General features: G+C 35.4%; 1 protein-coding gene across 1 annotated transcript; it reads left to right on the forward strand.

Moving 5' to 3' along the window:
• The first annotated feature begins 1,273 nt into the window (after positions 1 to 1,273).
• Positions 1,274 to 13,393, forward strand: LOC129743059 (transcription factor Ken 1-like). The gene is made up of 4 exons (XM_055735000.1): positions 1,274 to 1,301; positions 6,744 to 7,372; positions 7,442 to 7,706; positions 7,774 to 13,393. Exons 1-4 carry the CDS (start codon positions 1,274 to 1,276, stop codon positions 8,475 to 8,477), a joined length of 1,626 nt encoding a protein of 541 aa, XP_055590975.1. The 3' UTR covers positions 8,478 to 13,393.
• The last annotated feature ends 5,345 nt before the right edge of the window (positions 13,394 to 18,738 follow it).

The following is an 18,738-nucleotide window of genomic DNA, read 5'->3' on the forward strand; positions in this document are numbered from 1 at the left end:
TATGTATGTAGTCCAGCTCTCTTCTTTGCATTCTGGACGTAGCTTTGCGACATGCCGATCTTTTTAGCCAAATCACGGCTTGAGACGTTGGGATTTGCTTTAATCATCCGTTTCACCTTTCCCCTCCGTTTTTTTTGCTCTCCGGTCCCGGTTTTCTTCCAGCTCAGGTTTGAATACGTTTTTAAAATGAAAAATTTAGGCATATACCTGAGCTACCTCAAGTATAGAGAGAAGTAAGTAAGAGAATGATTTATGAACTGGTTGAAACATTACTAACAAATTCTCAAAAAATATTTTCGAGAGATTCAAAACCTCTAGGGTTTAATCATCTCATACGTGTCAAATCGTGTGACCACAATATGGACTTTAAGCCAAGTTTATAGTCTCCAAAAAAAAACACTTCGAAGTACGGACCTACTTTTCTCTTTCGAGTTTCAACTCACTATTTACCCGATTTTTCATTCGTGCATAACTAACAAATTAAAACTTCAGTCGTTGTCGAAAAAAAGCCCTTATTAAGGGGGAGTAGAGTCTAACACTTTAAAAAAATCGATTTCAACATTTCAAGAATGTTGTGTCAAATTTTCAAGTCAATCGAAGCAAAACTGTAGAAATTATAGGCCTTTATCTCCTCTTATCTAATACTGCAAGAGAGAGAGAGCAGAAACTTCAAACGCGTTTTTCTCGAAAGCACATTTTTAAAGTCCGTGGACATCGTCATTTGAAAACTACTTATCCGATTCTTTTCAAATTTGGAACATATTTTCTACATATAAAATACCAGACCCCAACGTTTTTCTTTTTACTTTGGGGAGTTTTTACAGATAAAAAATGGCGGATTTTTTCGTGAAAAATCGTAGTTTTTACTTCAAACAGCCAAAAAAATTTCATAAATTTTTTTTAAGTTAAATAAAAACGTTGGGGTACAGAAAAACATCTATAAAAATATTTTGCTCTGATTTTTCGACTTCAGATGATTCTCTGCTGGGATACAGTGTCCACCGCAAATCCTGTTTTCTAAAAGGCATCCTCGAAAGTGCTCCGTCACCGGCTCATTTTTCAATATTTTTCTACGAAAAAATTACTACCTAAATGTTCTTTTAACAATGCTTTGTATAATGCAAAAAATTTGAATACATTTGTTAGCTAATAGCTCTAAAAAAAATTCGTGAAAATGGTGTTTTTTTTACCCGTTATACCCTACTCCCCCCTTAAAGAATGAAAATCACACCTCAAAATTTAAGGTAGAGTCAGCTGTCCCAACGCTCCCATAATGGTGAAGAATACTTTCAATAACAATGGTAAGAAGTAACCAAAAAATATCCGGAAAACACTAAAGAATATGTGATAGAAAATACTGTACAATTTTAAGAATTTAAAAACATTGATTGTATTTCATGCGTTTTGAGGCTAAGGGGTATAAGTGCATAAATAATCAATTTGAGTTTATAAAGCCAACCGATTCCCCAAACCTTGATACTTATCTGATATTAAGATTTCAAGAATTGTATCTTCATACTATTTTGGTCAAACGAAAACTGGCACTTTCTGAAAAATGTATAGATAACAAGCAAACCAAAACTTTGAAGCACGTTTTTTTGAACACATTTTTTATGCATTCATACTCATTTGCCTCTAAGGGCCTTTCATTAGTGACGGTAACCTTTTGGTAAAAATACATTAGATAAATCAGGACAATAGCATTTTCTCATATCAATTTCCTCAAATAATATCTTCGAAAGATCATACTCAAATGGGATGTCTATGAAACTTGATACTTCCTCGGAGAGATTCCATGAGATTTTTTGAGGATTTGGGTTGAATGCAGTTGGTTTAGATTCAGGTCATTATCATACTACACAGAAAAAAAATCTGAATCTTTAACAACACTGAAATTGGAAATCTTTAATGTTACATGACATAGAACGCGATTTATTAATGTAAATTTACAGATTAAAACAAGATTGAATCCTTAACAGCACTGAATTCTAATGGCATAAATATTACTTGACACGGAACGCGATTATTTGATGGAAATTTACATCACATATGATGTAAATAAAAAGAAGCATCACATATGATGGAATTTTCAGTGCGAATTGAATATTACACGTCTTTATCTAATATTTTACATGTCTTTCAAATTCCACACGCCTGTAGATGTTTACAGGAGTGTAACATTTAACTCGCACTGAAAATTCCGTTATATGTGATGTTTTTTTTTATTTACATCATATGTGATGTAATTTTACAACTTTTTTCTGGTCACACAGAATTCTAAACAGCACTGAAATAGAGATTTCTTAAAATTACACGACATGGAATGTTAGAGGACATTGAATTAATATTCAATGAATATTTTAAAACACCGAACGCATTAATGTCATGTAAAAATACATACTGTCAAAAACAGGCACACACAAATGTCAACAAAGTGTTAAGTCAAGTCGTGCACCATATATTATATTTTATAATATTTTATTGAAGCGGTTTTCCCGCGAGTGAGTTAATCGATCTTGCTGGTTGCTAGAGATCTTTGATGCAGATCTGGAAGTGGCTCCACGTTATTAAATTTAGGATCCGGTACTTCGGGGAAGAAAATAAAAGTATGGATGTAACTCCTAAAGACAAACAAAGTTTGTGAGATAAAAAAAATTGCCGTTTAATGAAATGAATTATATTAATTATAGAAAGATTTTATTTTTTATTAGGAAATGAGAAAATTCCATTATTAAATCATATTAATGATAAATTAAATAAAACAAATTCCAATTGGAAAGTTTTTATTCCAGTATTCAGTGATTTTATAATTTACATCATTTTGATTTTACACGTTGCAAAATTTTACATCTCTTTTATTTTACACGTTGCAAAATTTTACTGGCGTGTAATTTCCAACTAGCACTGAAAATTCCGTCATATATGATGCTTCTTTTTATTTACATCACATGTGATGTGATTTTACAGATTTTTTTCGTAGTGTGTAGAAAAGGCTTCGCGGGCCACAAAAAGTTAACAGCCTTGTTTTGGAAAATTTGATTGAAAATATATGTTATACCATCGAGCCGTGAAGATTTTTTTTTTCAATAAAATGTGTAACAAATCCTGAATTAGTTTCTATTTTGGAGGGCCCCCGTCCTCGTTTGAGGTACAATAATTTTGAATTTTTCATATAGTTTCAATAGGATGAATTTCTTGGACTATAACCTTAACATACGTTTCTCGATAAATGCTGATGCTGATTTAATACAAAATTCCAAAACAGTCCAGCCCGGCCCGGTTGTCCGGATTTCATTAAAAAATGCCCGGATTCTGTCCGGATTTATAAACTTTTTTTGGCAAATCAAACACAAAAAACTAATAAAAGCCTCTTAAACGAAATTTTGTTTAGCAAGTTTCATAAAAACAGTCACAAAAAGTTTTTCGGAAGCCTAAAATACGATTCTAAATCTGTCGATTAGAATTTTTTACACTCCGTAGAGATATTTTGCATTCTTTTATACAAAGTGTGTGTTCACTTTTAACGTCCGTGGTCTTACAAAATTTCCTTAACCTAGTTGGAGGAGGCGGGATTCGATCCCAGATTGTCTGACTTCAAACTAGACACGCTAACCAATAGACTAAACGACCGCTCCATATATTTAGTATATTATTTATTCTATCTATTTTAGAATAAAGGGAACAGTGTGAAAAGGAGTGGTCCTAAATGAGGCACACCAAAGGATACAACTACAGATTTTAACATTTCGTTTTGGAAACGAACGGTTTGAGTTCGATCGGTTAAGCATGATTGTAACCAGGAGAGGAGATTTGGATGGAAGCCAATTTTCATTAATGTGAAGATTGAAAGGGGTATGTCAATGCGATCAAAGGCTTTGCTAAAGTTGGTATAAACAACCTCATCATGAAAGTCTTTGTTCACAGAAATGATATCGAATTCTGGAAGATTTGAAGCAGTATTTAGAGCGCCCTTTAAAGAAACCATGTTGTTTGCTATAATATTTTTTACTTGTTGGTAATTTTTTTCATTTATTATTGGTTCAAAGAATTGTTCTTCGATAACTTCGTACATCTGATTTTTTTCCTAGCTTAAAAATTGGAACTAAAATAGATTTTTTCCAAAATTTGGATTCTTTTCAATAATTCAAAGACATATTAAAAAGAACCACACACTACGAAAAAAATCTGTAAAATCACATCACATGTGATGTGAATAAAAAGAAGCATCATATATGACGGAATTTTCAGTCCTTGTTGGAAATTACATGTCATTAAAATTTTGCTACGTGTAAAATAAAAAATGATGTAAAATGTAGAAACGTGTAAAATAAAAATGATGTAAATTATAAAATCACTGAATATTGGAAGAAAAAATTTCCAATAGGATTTTTTTTGTTTCATTCATTGTTATTTTGATTTAATAGTGGAATTTTCTCACTTCTTAATAAAAAATGAAATCTTTCTATAATTATTCATTTTATTAAGTGGCATTTTTTTATCTCATAAATATTTTTTGTTAGAAGTATCATTCTTACTTTTATTTTCTTCCCTGAAGTACCGGATCCAGAATTTAGTAACGTCGCTTCAAAAACTCCATTCCTGCTTCTCGAAGAGCTCCAGGAACCAGTAAGATCGATTAACTTAATCGCGGAAAAACTGTTTTAATAAAATACTCTTGTGCACGACTTGACGCAACACTTTGTTGACATTTGTGTGTGCCTGTTTTCGACAGTCTGTATTTTTACATGACATCATCGCGTTCAGTGTTTTGGCAATATTAATTAACTTCGAATTCAATATCCTATAACATTCCATGTCGTGTAATTTTAAGAAATTTCTATTTCAGTGCTGTTAAGAATTTTATGTGTCCAGAAAAATGTTGGAAAATTACATCACATATGATGTAACGAAAAAGAAGCATCACATATGATGGAATTTTCAGTGCGAGTTGAATATTACACGTCTGTAAACTTCAACAGACGTGTAAATATGAAAGACATGTAAAATATGTAAGACGTGTAATATTTAATTCGCACTGAAAATTCCGTCACACATGATGCTTCTTTTTATTTACATCATATGTGATGTAAATTTACATCAAATAATCGCGTTCCATGTCAAGTAATGTTTGTGTCATTAGAATTCAGTGCTGTTAAGGATTCAACTTTTTTTTATTTTGTAAATTTACATTAATAAATCGCGTTCCACGTCATGTAATGATAAAGGTTTTCTATTTCAGTGTTGTTAAGGATTCAGATTTTCTTTCTGTGCAGAAGAGGTTCGGTAATTTTTTTTTGCCAAGTTTTAAGGAAACATGGGGAAGTCCATGAGGAAGCATCAAGTTTTCCAAGTCCTTTGTAAACATTATTGTTATCAATTTCATGGACTTGAATGTTACACGCTAAATCTGGAATGACTGAAAAGCATTCTTTATCTATCTATCTCAGTGAAAGAAGTGTACACTTCTTAAAAAAAATGAGCAACTAAGTTAGAAGTTTCCAGTGGATTATTTCCAATGTTTCCGTCTAGTGTCAACTGGGATGGAAAGTTTGAATTTTTCATTTGCGCTTTTGGGTTTTGTTTAAAATCTTTTTTATTTTTCTCATTGTTCTTAAAGAACTTTTTATACACGAATTGAGGTGATTGTACAAATTTATATAATTTTAATGATTTGTGGGACTTCTATCACTTTTGTAGACTTTATGAGATTTTTGCTTCCTATTTTGTAAGTTTTTCAAATCTTTGTTATACCAGATAGGGTGTTTAGAGCTGTAGGGCTGTCTTTTTAATTTTTGAGGTAGGTACATAACTGTTTATTAGATTAATTGTTATGTTATCTTACAGCATTTGCCTAACGAGGTATGAAAAAGCACACGATATCTGAAAAGATATCAAGTTACAGTCTTCGACAATGCTGTGATCACAAAATTTGCTTTAGAGAATTTTTAAATCCGTCAGAATGACTTAGTTCCAGATTTAAATGATAAATTATGTTCGTTTTTCAGAACGAAATATTCAGTTTTCTATACAAATATTAAAGTTCAAATTTACACATGTACACATAACTTCAAAGTTTCATAAGAAAAAATGGTTGAGTTTTGAACCAAAACGAAGCTTTTTAGATCTACACTACATGATACACTATTGCTATTTACAAGACAATTTTAATGCTCAAGAAGTGCGCCAATTGACAGCAAATGAGGCCCTTGAATCCAAAGCGTGTGAAGCACTAAATTATGCATTTCTGCATCGAAAAAGGCAGTTTCACTTGAACGGTCTTTCAATGTAGTTTAACAGTCACTAGAGTTTACTTTCATTGAAACTTCAGACTCTTGCCATAAGTTTCAAATTATTCGAAAATTTCAGTTTGAATAAAAAAAATAGATAAAATGGAAAAAGTAGGTTTGAGTACATAAAACACAATTTCAGAATACTTTGGTAACAATCTGAATGAACACTGTGTGAAAAATTTAGGTTTTGGAAATCTAAAGTTCGGCTAAATGGAAATATAGACCCGATACTCACAATATGTTGACTCCTGTGAGTCATTCACTCTTGAGTATCTATGGTCAATTTCAAAGGTAATCATGTCTTTTATAAAATTGATGTTGGAGTATTGCGTCTACAATTCAGTTTTAGCTGGAAATCTAATGCTATTAATCGTTACAATAATACTCTGATGCTAATTAAAGCCTTCACTAAGAAAAATACACTTCTAATAACACACTTTTCCAATTCAACAGACAAACCAGAACCCCTGGTCGACATCAACCGCAACGAGGGCATTGCATCGAGCCACCTGCAGCAGCACCAGACACAGCAGCAGCTGCGCAGTCGCTCCAAGAGCCAGGATTCGCTAAGCTGTGGCGGTGACAGTAGCCCCCAGAAGGTGAGCGTCAAAAGCGAACGGAACTCGGGCAGCTCCGAGGACGGCGATGGAGATCGGGACGAGCACGAGTACCTGGACGAGGTCGATGAGGCAATTATCAAGAGCAACAACAACCACCAGATCAGTAGACACGCGGGCGATGGGGATCACGATGCTGGGGGTGGGAATCGGGAGGGGAGTGAAGGTGGTGGGAGGTCGAGTTCCGTCATTGGTGAAAGTGCTGCTACACCGACGAAATTGAGTAGCTCGGCAGGTAGTGGTCGACGAAGTGGGAGCGGTGAACCGGATCAGGAAGATGATGAGGATTATGAGTTGGATGTGGAGGATCGTGAGGGGGATGAAGCTGAAGGAAGGCGTGAGTCACTCGGGAATAGACGAAGGAGTTCCTCGGACCCGGTTAATCTGTCGATCGTGAAAACACAGGACGCCGATTCGGATGACGCAAATATTGACGTGGAAACGATAGGAAATGCACCCACAAAGGTAGAGAGACGGTTACTTTTTGCAGGCTTAAACTATCACAAACTGACGTATCTTTCTTTTCAAATCTAGAACCTCATTCCGCGATTCCTGGATCCGTTCCGGACCAAGCGGAAAGCGTACTATATCCACCCGGACGCGGAGACGTTGAAGCCGCTGGAGCACGAGCTGATGCACAACTCGCCCGATAACTACGTGGTGACGCCACACCGGAAGCGCCGGCCCGGGTTCCACAACTCGCCGGCCCAGAACCCGCCCTTCGTACCGAGCTACCTGAGTCCGGATGATCTGCGGACACGAAAGTGCTTCCTGCCCGGACCGCCCACGTACCTGCCTGGTAAGTTTTAAGGGTTAAAGGTTAACGATTGAGATGTGATTCTTATTGGAATTATTCTTTTTGACAGATGTTCGACCGGGATCGCCCAATACTCAAAGGGCTGTCGCAGAGCTAGCGTTGAGCCATGCGGCGAACAATAACAATAATAACAACAACCGGATACGACCTCCCAGTGCCGATAATAAGCTGGCGGTTGCTCCGTTTGTGTATCCCTGGCCACCGGCTGCCCTGGCCGGCTTGCCTGGAGGTCCTGGAGATCTGCTAGGTATTCCATATGTTCACGGCGGACCGAATGCGGACGGGACGAGTCCAGCAGATTTGATTCAGCAAATGAAGAACTTTGAGAGTAGTCAGGCCGAGTTGAACGCCCGGTCCGGAAGCAGCGGAGGAAGTGGCGGCAATGGAGGCAGTATTGGATCCGGCGGGTCCGGTGGAGGAGGAAGTATGGGTGGGAACACAGCCGTGCGGGAGTATCGGTGTGAGTACTGCGGCAAGACGTTCGGCATGAGCTGGAACCTGAAGACGCATTTGCGAGTCCACACCGGGGAAAAACCGTTCGCCTGCCGGCTCTGTGTGGCCATGTTCAAACAGAAGGCTCATCTACTCAAACATCTTTGTTCGGTGCACCGGAATGTGATAAATGCGCCGGAGGCCGGCGGACGCTACACCTGCTGCTTCTGTACCTTGTACTTCGAGACGCTCCAGGAGCTGGTCCGGCATCTTTCCGGGCATCACAACAATCTGCTACTGAGCAAAAATCTCCACGAATGATACCGACTGCAGGAGCTTGATTACTACTACTTCTGCTGCCAGCTGGAGATGTTCAACAGCAACAACCTGGAGGACACCCGGACCCTAGTGCATTGAACAACTGGATTCCGTCCGGTCCGACCCTCAAAATTTGTCCGTCTCCAAATGAACGCATCTTTTCCAGAAATTTGCAAATGTGATAGATTACAGAGATACATCTAGAGAATGTAAACAAACCTACTTAAAAAAAATTACTACTTCATGTTTCCTCAAAAATAAATTTGGGAGATGGATTCTGGGAGCTGCTTCAACACAGCAGGCCTAGAACTCGAGACACATATATTAATAACACAAACACATAAAAACTGTGACAAAACCTAACCTACAAAAGACGCCACACCGCCGATCTTGTTCTGGATACTCGTGTATACGCCAAATGATTCCCGTTGTTTAACAATTCACAGTTTGATAGAGAGAAAAAACCCTCCACTACCCTAAACTACCACAACTTGTAAAAAACAAAACAAAACCACGTGTTCGGTGTCAAATTTAGATGTTTTTTCCTATAAAATGAGTAAACGAAGAAAAACAAAGTGAAAGAGATTATCAAAAACCGACGACGTCGGCGTACCCCTTAACTTTTTTTTTGGCACAATTGTATTTTTTCCCACTTCCATATTACCAACTATTATTATTGTTGCAATAAAACTTTTGAAAAGTTTTCACTCAATTTGTAAAACTAACTCAGTCCATACCACCAAACAAACAAACAAACAAATCAACCGTAACGTCAGATTACCATTTTAGCTTTTAGAAACAGTAACGATAAACCATAGTAAGCGCAGCGAGATAAAAAAAAACACGAGAAAACGGTTCACAGCAAATTGTTACATCAACACACACACAAGCAAACGCACAAAAGTCAGCGGAACAAGCAATTTTTGAGTAATTTTAATTTATTTTTTCTCTCGGTGTACACTCTTTACTTCTAGTACTTCTACTTAAGAAAAAGAGAAGCTTGATTGAGTTTTGATTGGTTGATTCTCCAGCGATCAAGACTGGATCAGTTCTCAATTGGTCGACCGCTCTGTTTTATGGACTGAAATTCGACTTAATAGGTCGAATTTCGACTGGTCGATTTTCGACGAATAGGAGAATTTTGATTGGTCGACCTTCGACTTCGAAGGTGCTTATTAGATTCTATTTTGATCAATTCTCGATTAGTAAATTTTCGATTGATTGAATTATGATTGGTCGACTATAGATTGATCGATTTTCGAATGGTCGATTCACAATTTTCAGTATTAAGATCCTAGAATAACTGATTTTTGATCAATCTTTTTTTATCAAACTATTTATAAATTCTCCATTGGTCAACTTTCTGTGGGACGACATTTGATAGATCGACCTTTGTTTGGTCGACTTTCGATTGACTTGGTTGAACATTTTATGCTGGTTGAATTTTGATGAATCAACTTTTGATTGATCGATTTCCGTTTAATTTACTTCTGATTGGTTGACTTTTGATTGGTCGTCTTCCGATTGTTCGAATTTCATTTGCATGTCTTTACTTTTCAAGACTTTTAAGTCTTCGGCTTGCGTCTTTAGTCGTGAATATCCAGCTCAGTCTGGAGACTCCAGTCTGGAAACTTCAGTCTGGAGACTTCAGTCTGGAGACATCAGTCTGGAGACTTCAGTCTGGAGACTTCAGTCTGGAGACTTCAGTCTGGAGACTTCAGTCTGGAGACTTCAGTCTGGAGACTTCAGTCTGGAGACTTCAGTCTCGAGACTTCAGTCTAAAAATTTCAGTCTGGAGACTTCAGTCAGGAGACTTCAGTCTAGAGACTTCAGTCTTGAGACTTCAGTCAGGAGACTTCAGTCTGGAGACTTCAGTCTGGAGACTTCAGTCTTGAAACTTCAGTCTTGACACTTCAGTCTTGACACTTCAGTCTGGAGACTTCAGTCTTGAGACTTCAGTTCGGAGAGTTCAGTTTGGAGACTTCAGTCTGGAGACTTCAGTCTGAAGATTTCAGTCTGAAGATTTCAGTCTGGAGACATCAGTCTGGAGACTTCAGTCTGGAGAATTCAGTCTGGAGACTTCAGTCTGGAGACTTCAGTTTGGAGACTTCAGTCTGAAGATTTCAGTCTGGAGACATTAGTCTGAAGATTTCAGTCTGGAGACATTAGTTTGGAGACTTCAGTTTGGAGAGTTCAGTCTGGAGACTTCAGTTTGGAGAGTTCAGTCTGGAGGCTTCAGTCTAGAGACTTCAGTCTAGAGATTTCAGTCTTGACACTTCAGTCTGGAGACTTCAATTTGGAGAGTTCAGTCAGGAGACTTCAGTCTAGAGACTTCAGTCTGAAGATTTCAGTCTGGAGACATAAGTCTGGAGACTTCAGTTTGGAGAGTTCAGTCTGGAGACATCAGTCTAAAGATTTCAGTCTGATGATTTCAGTCTGAAGATTTCAGTCTGGAGACATTAGTCTGGAGACTTCAGTTTGGAGAATTCAGTCTGGAGACTTCAGTCTGGATACTTCAGTCTGGAGACTTCAGTCTGAAGATTTCAGTCTGAAGACTTCAGTCAGGAGACTTAAGTCTGGAGACTTTAGTCTAGAGACTTCAGTCTGGAGACTTCAGTCAGGAGAATTCAGTCTGGAGACTTCAGTCTAGAGAATTCAGTCTGGAGACTTCAGTCTGGAGACTTCAGTCTGGAGACTTCAATCTGGAGACTTCAATCTGGAGACTTCAGTTTGGAGACTTCAGTCTGGAGACTACAGTCTGGAGACTTCAGTTTGGAGAATTCAGTCTGGAGACTTCAGTCAGGAGACTTCAGTTTGGAGACTTCAGTCTGGAGACTTCAGTCTGAAGATTTCAGTCTGGAGACATCAGTCTGAAGATTTCAGTCTGGAGACATTAGTTTGGAGACTTCAGTTTGGAGAGTTCAGTCTGGAGACTTCAGTCTGGAGACTTCAGTCTATAGACTTCAGTCTGAAGATTTCAGTCTGAAGACTTCAGTTTGGAGAGTTCAGTCTGGAGACTTCAGTCTGAAGATTTCAGTCTGGAGACATCAGTTTGGAGACTTCAGTTTGGAGAGTTTAGTCTGGAGACTTCAGTCTGAAGACTTCAGTCTGAAGATTTCAGTCTGAAGATTTCAGTCTGAAGATTTCAGTCTGGAGACATCAGTCTGGAGACTTCAATCTGGAGACTTCAGTCTGGAGACTTAAGTCTAGAGACTTCAGTCTGGAGACTTCAGTCAGGAGAATTCAGTCTGGAGACTTCAGTCTGGAGACTTCAGTCTGGAGACTTCAGTCTGGAGACTTCAGTTTGGAGACTTCAGTCTGGAGACTTCAGTCTGGAGCCTTCAGTCTAGAGACTTCAGTCTGGAGACTTCAGTCTGAAGATTTCAGTCTGGAGACACTAGTCTGGAGACTTCAGTTTGGAGAGTTCAGACTGGAGACTTCAGTCTGAAGATTTCTGTCTGGAGACATCAGTCTGAAGATTTCAGTCTGGAGACTTCAGTCTGGTGATTTCAGTCTGGAGACTTCAGTCTGGTGATTTCAGTCTGGAGACTTCAGTCTGGAGACTTCAGTCTGGAGATTTCAGTCTGGAGACTTCAGTCTGGAGACTTCAGTCTGGAGACTTCAGTCTGGTCAGTTTTAAGAATTATGAAAATCTGGATATTTTCAAGGGTCAAGATATGGATAATTTTCAAAAAAAAAATTAAATGAAAGAAATGACTTTCAATATTGGTCTTTTTTTAAGTTTAAAACTTTGAAATTTTTTAAGAGCCTTGAGAAATTTTAAAGTTAAGTAAAATGAAATTCTTGAGTATTGAGAGTCTTCAAATTTTTGAGCGTCCTGAGAGATTTGTATCATTTTAAGTTTTTTTTTTTTCAAAATTATTCAAAGACGAACAGTAATTGAAATATAAAAAAAACTCATACAATTTTGACGATCGTAGTAAGGCTGTGTGTGTCATGCGAATTTGATCGATGGATGAGTGAGATAAATTAACCTATTATAGATGAAAAAAGAATAATGTTGTAAACCAATGGTACAAATTACATTTGTAGTGAAGCATAATTAACGACATACATACACATTACTGCAGAAAAGAGAATAAAAAAAATCATGTGTTGAGTAGTAGTTTGCGAAGTTAATATAATAACCTTAGCGTAAATATATCCAAGAAATACTTAGAACATCAGCAGAAAAAAGTTATTGAAATCGAAGAAGAGTAACAATTTAAAATACATAAAGAAACTGTTAAATCTCACAATCATTCCATTTGCAGTAGGTAGAATTTTTTTACCTTGAACTTTCCCCGTTTATATTTTCAAATAACCAAAAGGTGAGCAACCGAAAAGTTTACACAAAGTTTGTGTATTGTGAATTTAGCGTGTTTTTTTTCCGTTGAAGTTTTTTTCTTCGGAAAGTGTAACTTGAAATAAAACGTGTAACTCATTAAATTAACAGAAGTAACAGAAAAAAGATGCCACAAACACAGACACAAAAGAGAAAAAAAACGATGGAAGCGACAATAATTTACCATGTGAAGCGAAGCCACTTAGCAAACATCAAAAACGGAAACAGAAGCCAAAAATCGAGTCATTTACCCGCACCCACACACACACATATTCACATTGCATTGTTCCACTTGGAAGTTACACAGACATATAAACAAATAAAAAACAAATCGATCCAAAACAAAAAAAAATGGAACGATCTCATCCTGTGCATCAAAACATAGAAGAAAAAACGAGGCGCGTAGTTCATATCTAAGTAGGCTTATTATTTAGCGGAGAGCCAAAGCAGCACTTGCTTCGATTCAGTTTTTTTTGAAGAATTGAACTAAAAACGTTCGATGGCATCTAGTACTACACTCACTTGAAACGGAAAAACACTGAAAAAAAAACTCCAGACAGAAAGTGTTAGAATTTAACACAAAAAGTATATTATTAAAAAAAAAAAACTCGGAAATGCCTAACGGCATTTCCCCAGGATCCAGTAGAAAATATTATCGTTTTGTTCGCGTGAAGCAAAACAGGAAAATGGCAATTTGTACAGCTTTTAATATCGAGAATCGTCTTAATTGAAGAGAGATGTAAATTTTGTTCGACGTAACTGCTAATGTTATAGTTTTTATTATTTCTGTTCATAGTTTAATTATTCGTTTAGGCAATGTACCATTTTTTGTCTCTTGTTTATATTAGTCTGTAAGGAAGGTCTATACATATTTGAATATAAATATTTACGTGCATTGTACATATAGTGATGTAATATTTAATAAATTAAAGAAGACATTAACGGCGCAAAACAGGAATGCAACCTGTTTTGTAATCATAAAAAAAAACAACAATTCTCAAATCCGTTCAACATAAAACCGAAATGTAAGACAAACCTAAGCATCTTTCACTTTCCACCCAGAGAAACTCTGTGGATTGATTAAGAATGTAGCTAATTTGGATTGTACTAATCGCAAAAACAAAAAAAAAACTTAAACCTAGAAATTCACTCTCCTAAGCTAACATTTAAATAAAAAAAATGCATTGTGTATTATAAAACTAGCAACTTGAAGACGAGCAGCTTACTTAAACTAAAGTTGAGTCTCAAAACAACTCGACAGATTTAAATTGTATAGATTAGTGAAAAGATAAACAAGTGTGCAAAATCCAAAGCTGTTGTGGAGCGCTTTAAAATGTGTAAGAAAAAACTGAAGCCAGAATGCAGCGTAATAAAAAAAAGACAACTTGACCACCAAAAAAATGCAACATTCGTTACTATACCTTTTACGATTATTATGGAATGTAAAACGACAAAAAAAATGTAGAAAACCTAGTAGGAAGATATCCGATCCACTTAGAGAAACAAAAAAAAAGCTAACAAGTTCTTGTTTAGAAATTTGTATTAAAAACAAAAGCGTGTAAGTAATTGTTAGTGTGTAAATATTGACAAGGGCAGCTAAACCAATATAAAAACAAAAGGAAGAAAGTAAACAAACACACTTTCACACGATGATTGCCAATTTAAATGAAAACGTGTGACAAACAAAAACAACCACCTTCATCTCACCAATACTGCTATAAAAAAAATTCGGCTCAGACACTCACACTTGTAAGTTACATACAGAATCTAAAACTTTCGACAGTGCTGCCAATCTTTTTTGGTAAAGGCAGCAATTTTTTTTCCACCGAATCAAACCGTTAAAAAACAGAAACAACTTACCCTCTGAAATGTAGTTCCAATTTCTAAAAACCAATCCTTAGAATTCCATTAAAAAAATATGTAGTCTAAAATAAGAACCGAGTTCCCATCCAATCCAAATTCAACTCAATTCCAGTAGCCTGTAAGTTCCCCAACCAGCTCCCTTACGTTTTTTTTTTTATCTAATTCGCAAGGGAGTTACTCGAAATCGTACTCTGTCGACAGTATCCATTTTATTCATAAACCATTTGTCGAACTACAATTTCTGTTGTTTTTGGTTTACCTTTTCGGAAAATTTGCAATATCAACTATTAAATCTAATCGAATTGACTCAAAAATAAAAAAAAATATATTCAATGGAAAACTTTCCAATTTCCACTATCGCCACCACCACCACCGTGTAAAAGAAGGGTGAGTGTGAGTGTGAAGATGAGCGAACGGGCGCGTGTAACTGTAAATTACTTAGAAGCGGATTGCGATGATTATGATTATTAAATATTAATTATTATAATTCTAATTATTATTATAATGAGTAACTATTAGTGATGGACGATGAAAAATTAGCGACAAAATCAATAAAATGAAAATTTGAAAAAAAATATAAGCGAGAAAAAACTAGCTTGAGAGGAAATGATGAGAAATTCGTACGGTGGGAAACTGTTGGGATCTCCAAGGGTGGCTCCAGAGAGTAAAAATGTTCTATTCATTCTGCTTTCCGTTTTATCTGGGAAATAAATTATTAGTTCTTTGTAATTATATTCGGTTTCAATATGGAGCATTTCCCACAGAGAAAGAATTGGAAATATCGAAAACCTTACCAGAGGGACCCAAGTAACACTGATTGTTTTATAAATTCTGCAGGCCTTTTATGAAACTTAAAGTTGGGCTTGTAGCCGGTTATAAAACCTAAATGTTGATTGGGGATTCTACCTCGAAAAAAGAGTTCTCCGGATGATATTCATGTGTGGTTTCTGCTTGATTGGGGTTGAAACGAGTATTGATACTTCTACAGTGTCCTCGATCAAAATGAGATTTTACAAAGGTTGAAAAAAAAAATTCAACAGCGACAGCAAATCCAGAAAAAAAAATCGTGGTGTCATTAAAAAATATCAACAACAAACCAGAAAAAATCAATATCAGAACTTCAAGAATTTTTACTTCAAGGCTGCAAGTTTGAAAAAGATTTGGAATTTTATTCAAACAGGAATGCACAATTCTTTTCCACAACGAAGCTTATAGTTCTGCCAGGTTGTCGTTTTTGAGGCAATTTTTATGTTTTATCAATTTCCCTATCTTCAGTGAATTGTGCTTTTCAAAATTCATTAAATGAGACGATTTACCAGTTCAATATTTTGGTTTAATTGTTTAATCAAATTCTTTTAAGAGCTTAACAACTTAAAATTTAAACAATTTTACTTTTTAATTACACTCTACTCTTTTATACTTGTGCATTAAACTGAGTCGATTTGGGGTCATTTTTGAATTTCTCAAACCCTTAAAAGGTTCGTTTTGTCTCAAAACTCATCCATGATTTTTTGCAGAATTTTTAAATATCGTTTACATGAGTAAATTTGACTTTTTAGGTTGGTATGGGAAAATTGAATATTTAGTACTGAAAAATCAACATTATTTTTGTTCCTCCTGTGGAGCAGAGGCTGCATATGTTTTTTGTGCCAATTTTTGAATTTTCATAAGGAAATTTTCCGCTGAACAACTTTGTTGAAGACCGTAACATTGTATCTTATAAGGTAATAAAGTTATTAGCTACTTAACAGGGGTATGTCTTTTTCATAAGTGATTTTTTTATGTTTTTCAAAAAAAAAAGTTATAAAACCTTGCATTATCGAACACATGGAAAATTCCAAGTGTGTTTCTGTAGCACAGGTTGACAAAAGCACACAAATTTCGAACAAATTTTCAGTGACGGACTTAAAAAATTATTCAGTATATGACTCAATTTAGATTATTCCACTATTTTTGTTACCCATCATTTTGAACCTTTTTTTAACTTATACAACTTTTTTTACTGGGAAATGTAACCGTTGTTGATTTCATTTTGATAATTATTTTTAAATTTTATTTCGAAACTTCAAAAATATCCTTGAATTGATCCTTACATTGAAATGTACTTGTATTTTCATAAAGGCTATGAAATCATATTATTTCAGATTTGTACAGATGAAATATTTTATTTATTTATTATTTTTTTTTTTTTCATTTAAAACGCAAGCATGGATGTACAGTCTACATTGTATAAAATTGTATAATTCGTTCAATCGGATGCAAAATACTGTGACATAAAATGCTGTTTTGAATTTTCTAGATGCATAAAATTCTAAAGACACGTTCACCTGACGTCATGGAATACGGATATTCTAAATTTGAAATCACCATCATAATTTTTGAAGATGAAAATTTTCTTCTACATAAATACTTTAGTGGATTTTAACGAAACTCTGGACTATTGAAATCATTAGTTTAAACTAGGGAAATGTTTTTAAAAAGCTTAATAATTTAGAAAAAAAATTATTTTTTTTTTGTTATTTCAAATGAAGTTGTTTTCTTTGCCGAATAAATTATAAATATATTCTCAAATCTCTCATATCACCCATAACCCATGACCCATGACCCATGTTTTATCAAGCAAATCAAGCAAGCAAATTGATATCAAATCATGTTTCAAGAGTTGATGATCCAGAAGACAATCTATGTAATTTATGGAAATCAAAAACATATTCCCCAGAGTTATTTTGACAGTATCCAAAAGTTAGAAAATAAAACTCTTGAGATTTATTTTATAGCTCATATGTTTTTATTTGTTAAAAACAACAACAACAAATATTTAATGTGGCTCTTTCAAACTCTGAAATTTGGTAACTTTGTTGTTTTTGGCTCTTTCGATTCAAAAGGTTGCCGACCACTGCCCTAGAGGAATCCGAAAACGACAACAACATGACAGCAGCAGCTCAACAGTCAGCATTAAGCTATGATCATTTAGTATCTGGGCACTTCATTTTGATGATAGCTACGTTACTAGAGCTCGGATATACAGAACTTTAACAGCGTTGTATTGGTTATAAAAAGTACTATCCTGCCCATTTTTTCTTGCAATTTTTAAGTTGACATGTGTTTGAGATATTTATGATGCAAAAATGTTTATTGGTAATTTTGCATAATCGCCTCGGAAATTCTTTATTGTCGACTTAAAAATTCATGAACTATAGATTTTGTCTATTTTTTTTTTTACCCAAATGGTTAAATGGGAACAGAAATGGGACAGTTACAAATATCTCAAAAACCATTCGTTCGATCTAAATACTTTCTATGAAGGAAATGAAGGTAATTTTAAGATAATTCTTAAAAAAATTTGACAAAAAATATTTATCGTTTTTTTAATGAAAAATTTCTATATTATTCTTGGTACCACCCATTGGCCGGCGCACACTTTTTTCAGCCATGATTTTGATCAGTTTTTCAAACTTAAACTTCGTCTAATCTGTATTTTAGGTGGCTACATCCTTCTTCTTTAATTTTGGCTACTTTTCGGTCCAATACTTATAATTTAAAAGAAACTGAGGCCAATTTAGTAGATACAGCTGTTTAGAAATGGTCAAAACTTGATTATTTTTTAGCTACTTTGAAGTGTTTTAATGGAATTTCTACTGGCAGAGTCTCACAATAACGAAGTAAAACCATCATGAAATTGAAATTCAAGTATAATCGGTTAGTATGGATCGTAGTTTCCGAAGGGTATATACAAAATTACTCTTTTTAGGCTTTTAAAAACAGCGAAAACCAAAGTTTTCGTTTTGAAAATTGTTGTTTTTATTCCACAGGAGCAGAATTTTAGCAAATCTATATATTTTATACAAAATAATCAGCAAATACTTACTTTAATGTGGTCGTGACCGTGCCACGAGCAGACATGGTATAGTATTCAAACGCTGGAATTTGTTTGAAATAGGGTATTTCATAACTTTTGTCGTTCATCAGAAATCATCTGTCCCATAGTCTCGGTACCGGCTATACAGCTTACGAGTTCTGGAACTGGCAAAAAATTGTTGTTTGAGGTTAGGTTTG

This window comes from Uranotaenia lowii, chromosome 2 (assembly GCF_029784155.1).
Source record: "Uranotaenia lowii strain MFRU-FL chromosome 2, ASM2978415v1, whole genome shotgun sequence".
NCBI lineage: Eukaryota > Metazoa > Arthropoda > Insecta > Diptera > Culicidae > Uranotaenia > Uranotaenia lowii.

Bases quoted from the DNA above. Each gene is read 5' to 3' on its own strand.
- LOC129743059 (XM_055735000.1), top strand. From the start codon at position 1,274: ATGGTGAAGAATACTTTCAATAACAATG. The intron at 1,302-6,743 runs GTAAGAAGTAAC...CCAATTCAACAG, and splicing joins GAATACTTTCAATAACAATG to ACAAACCAGAACCCCTGGTC. The intron at 7,373-7,441 runs GTAGAGAGACGG...TTTCAAATCTAG, and splicing joins TAGGAAATGCACCCACAAAG to AACCTCATTCCGCGATTCCT.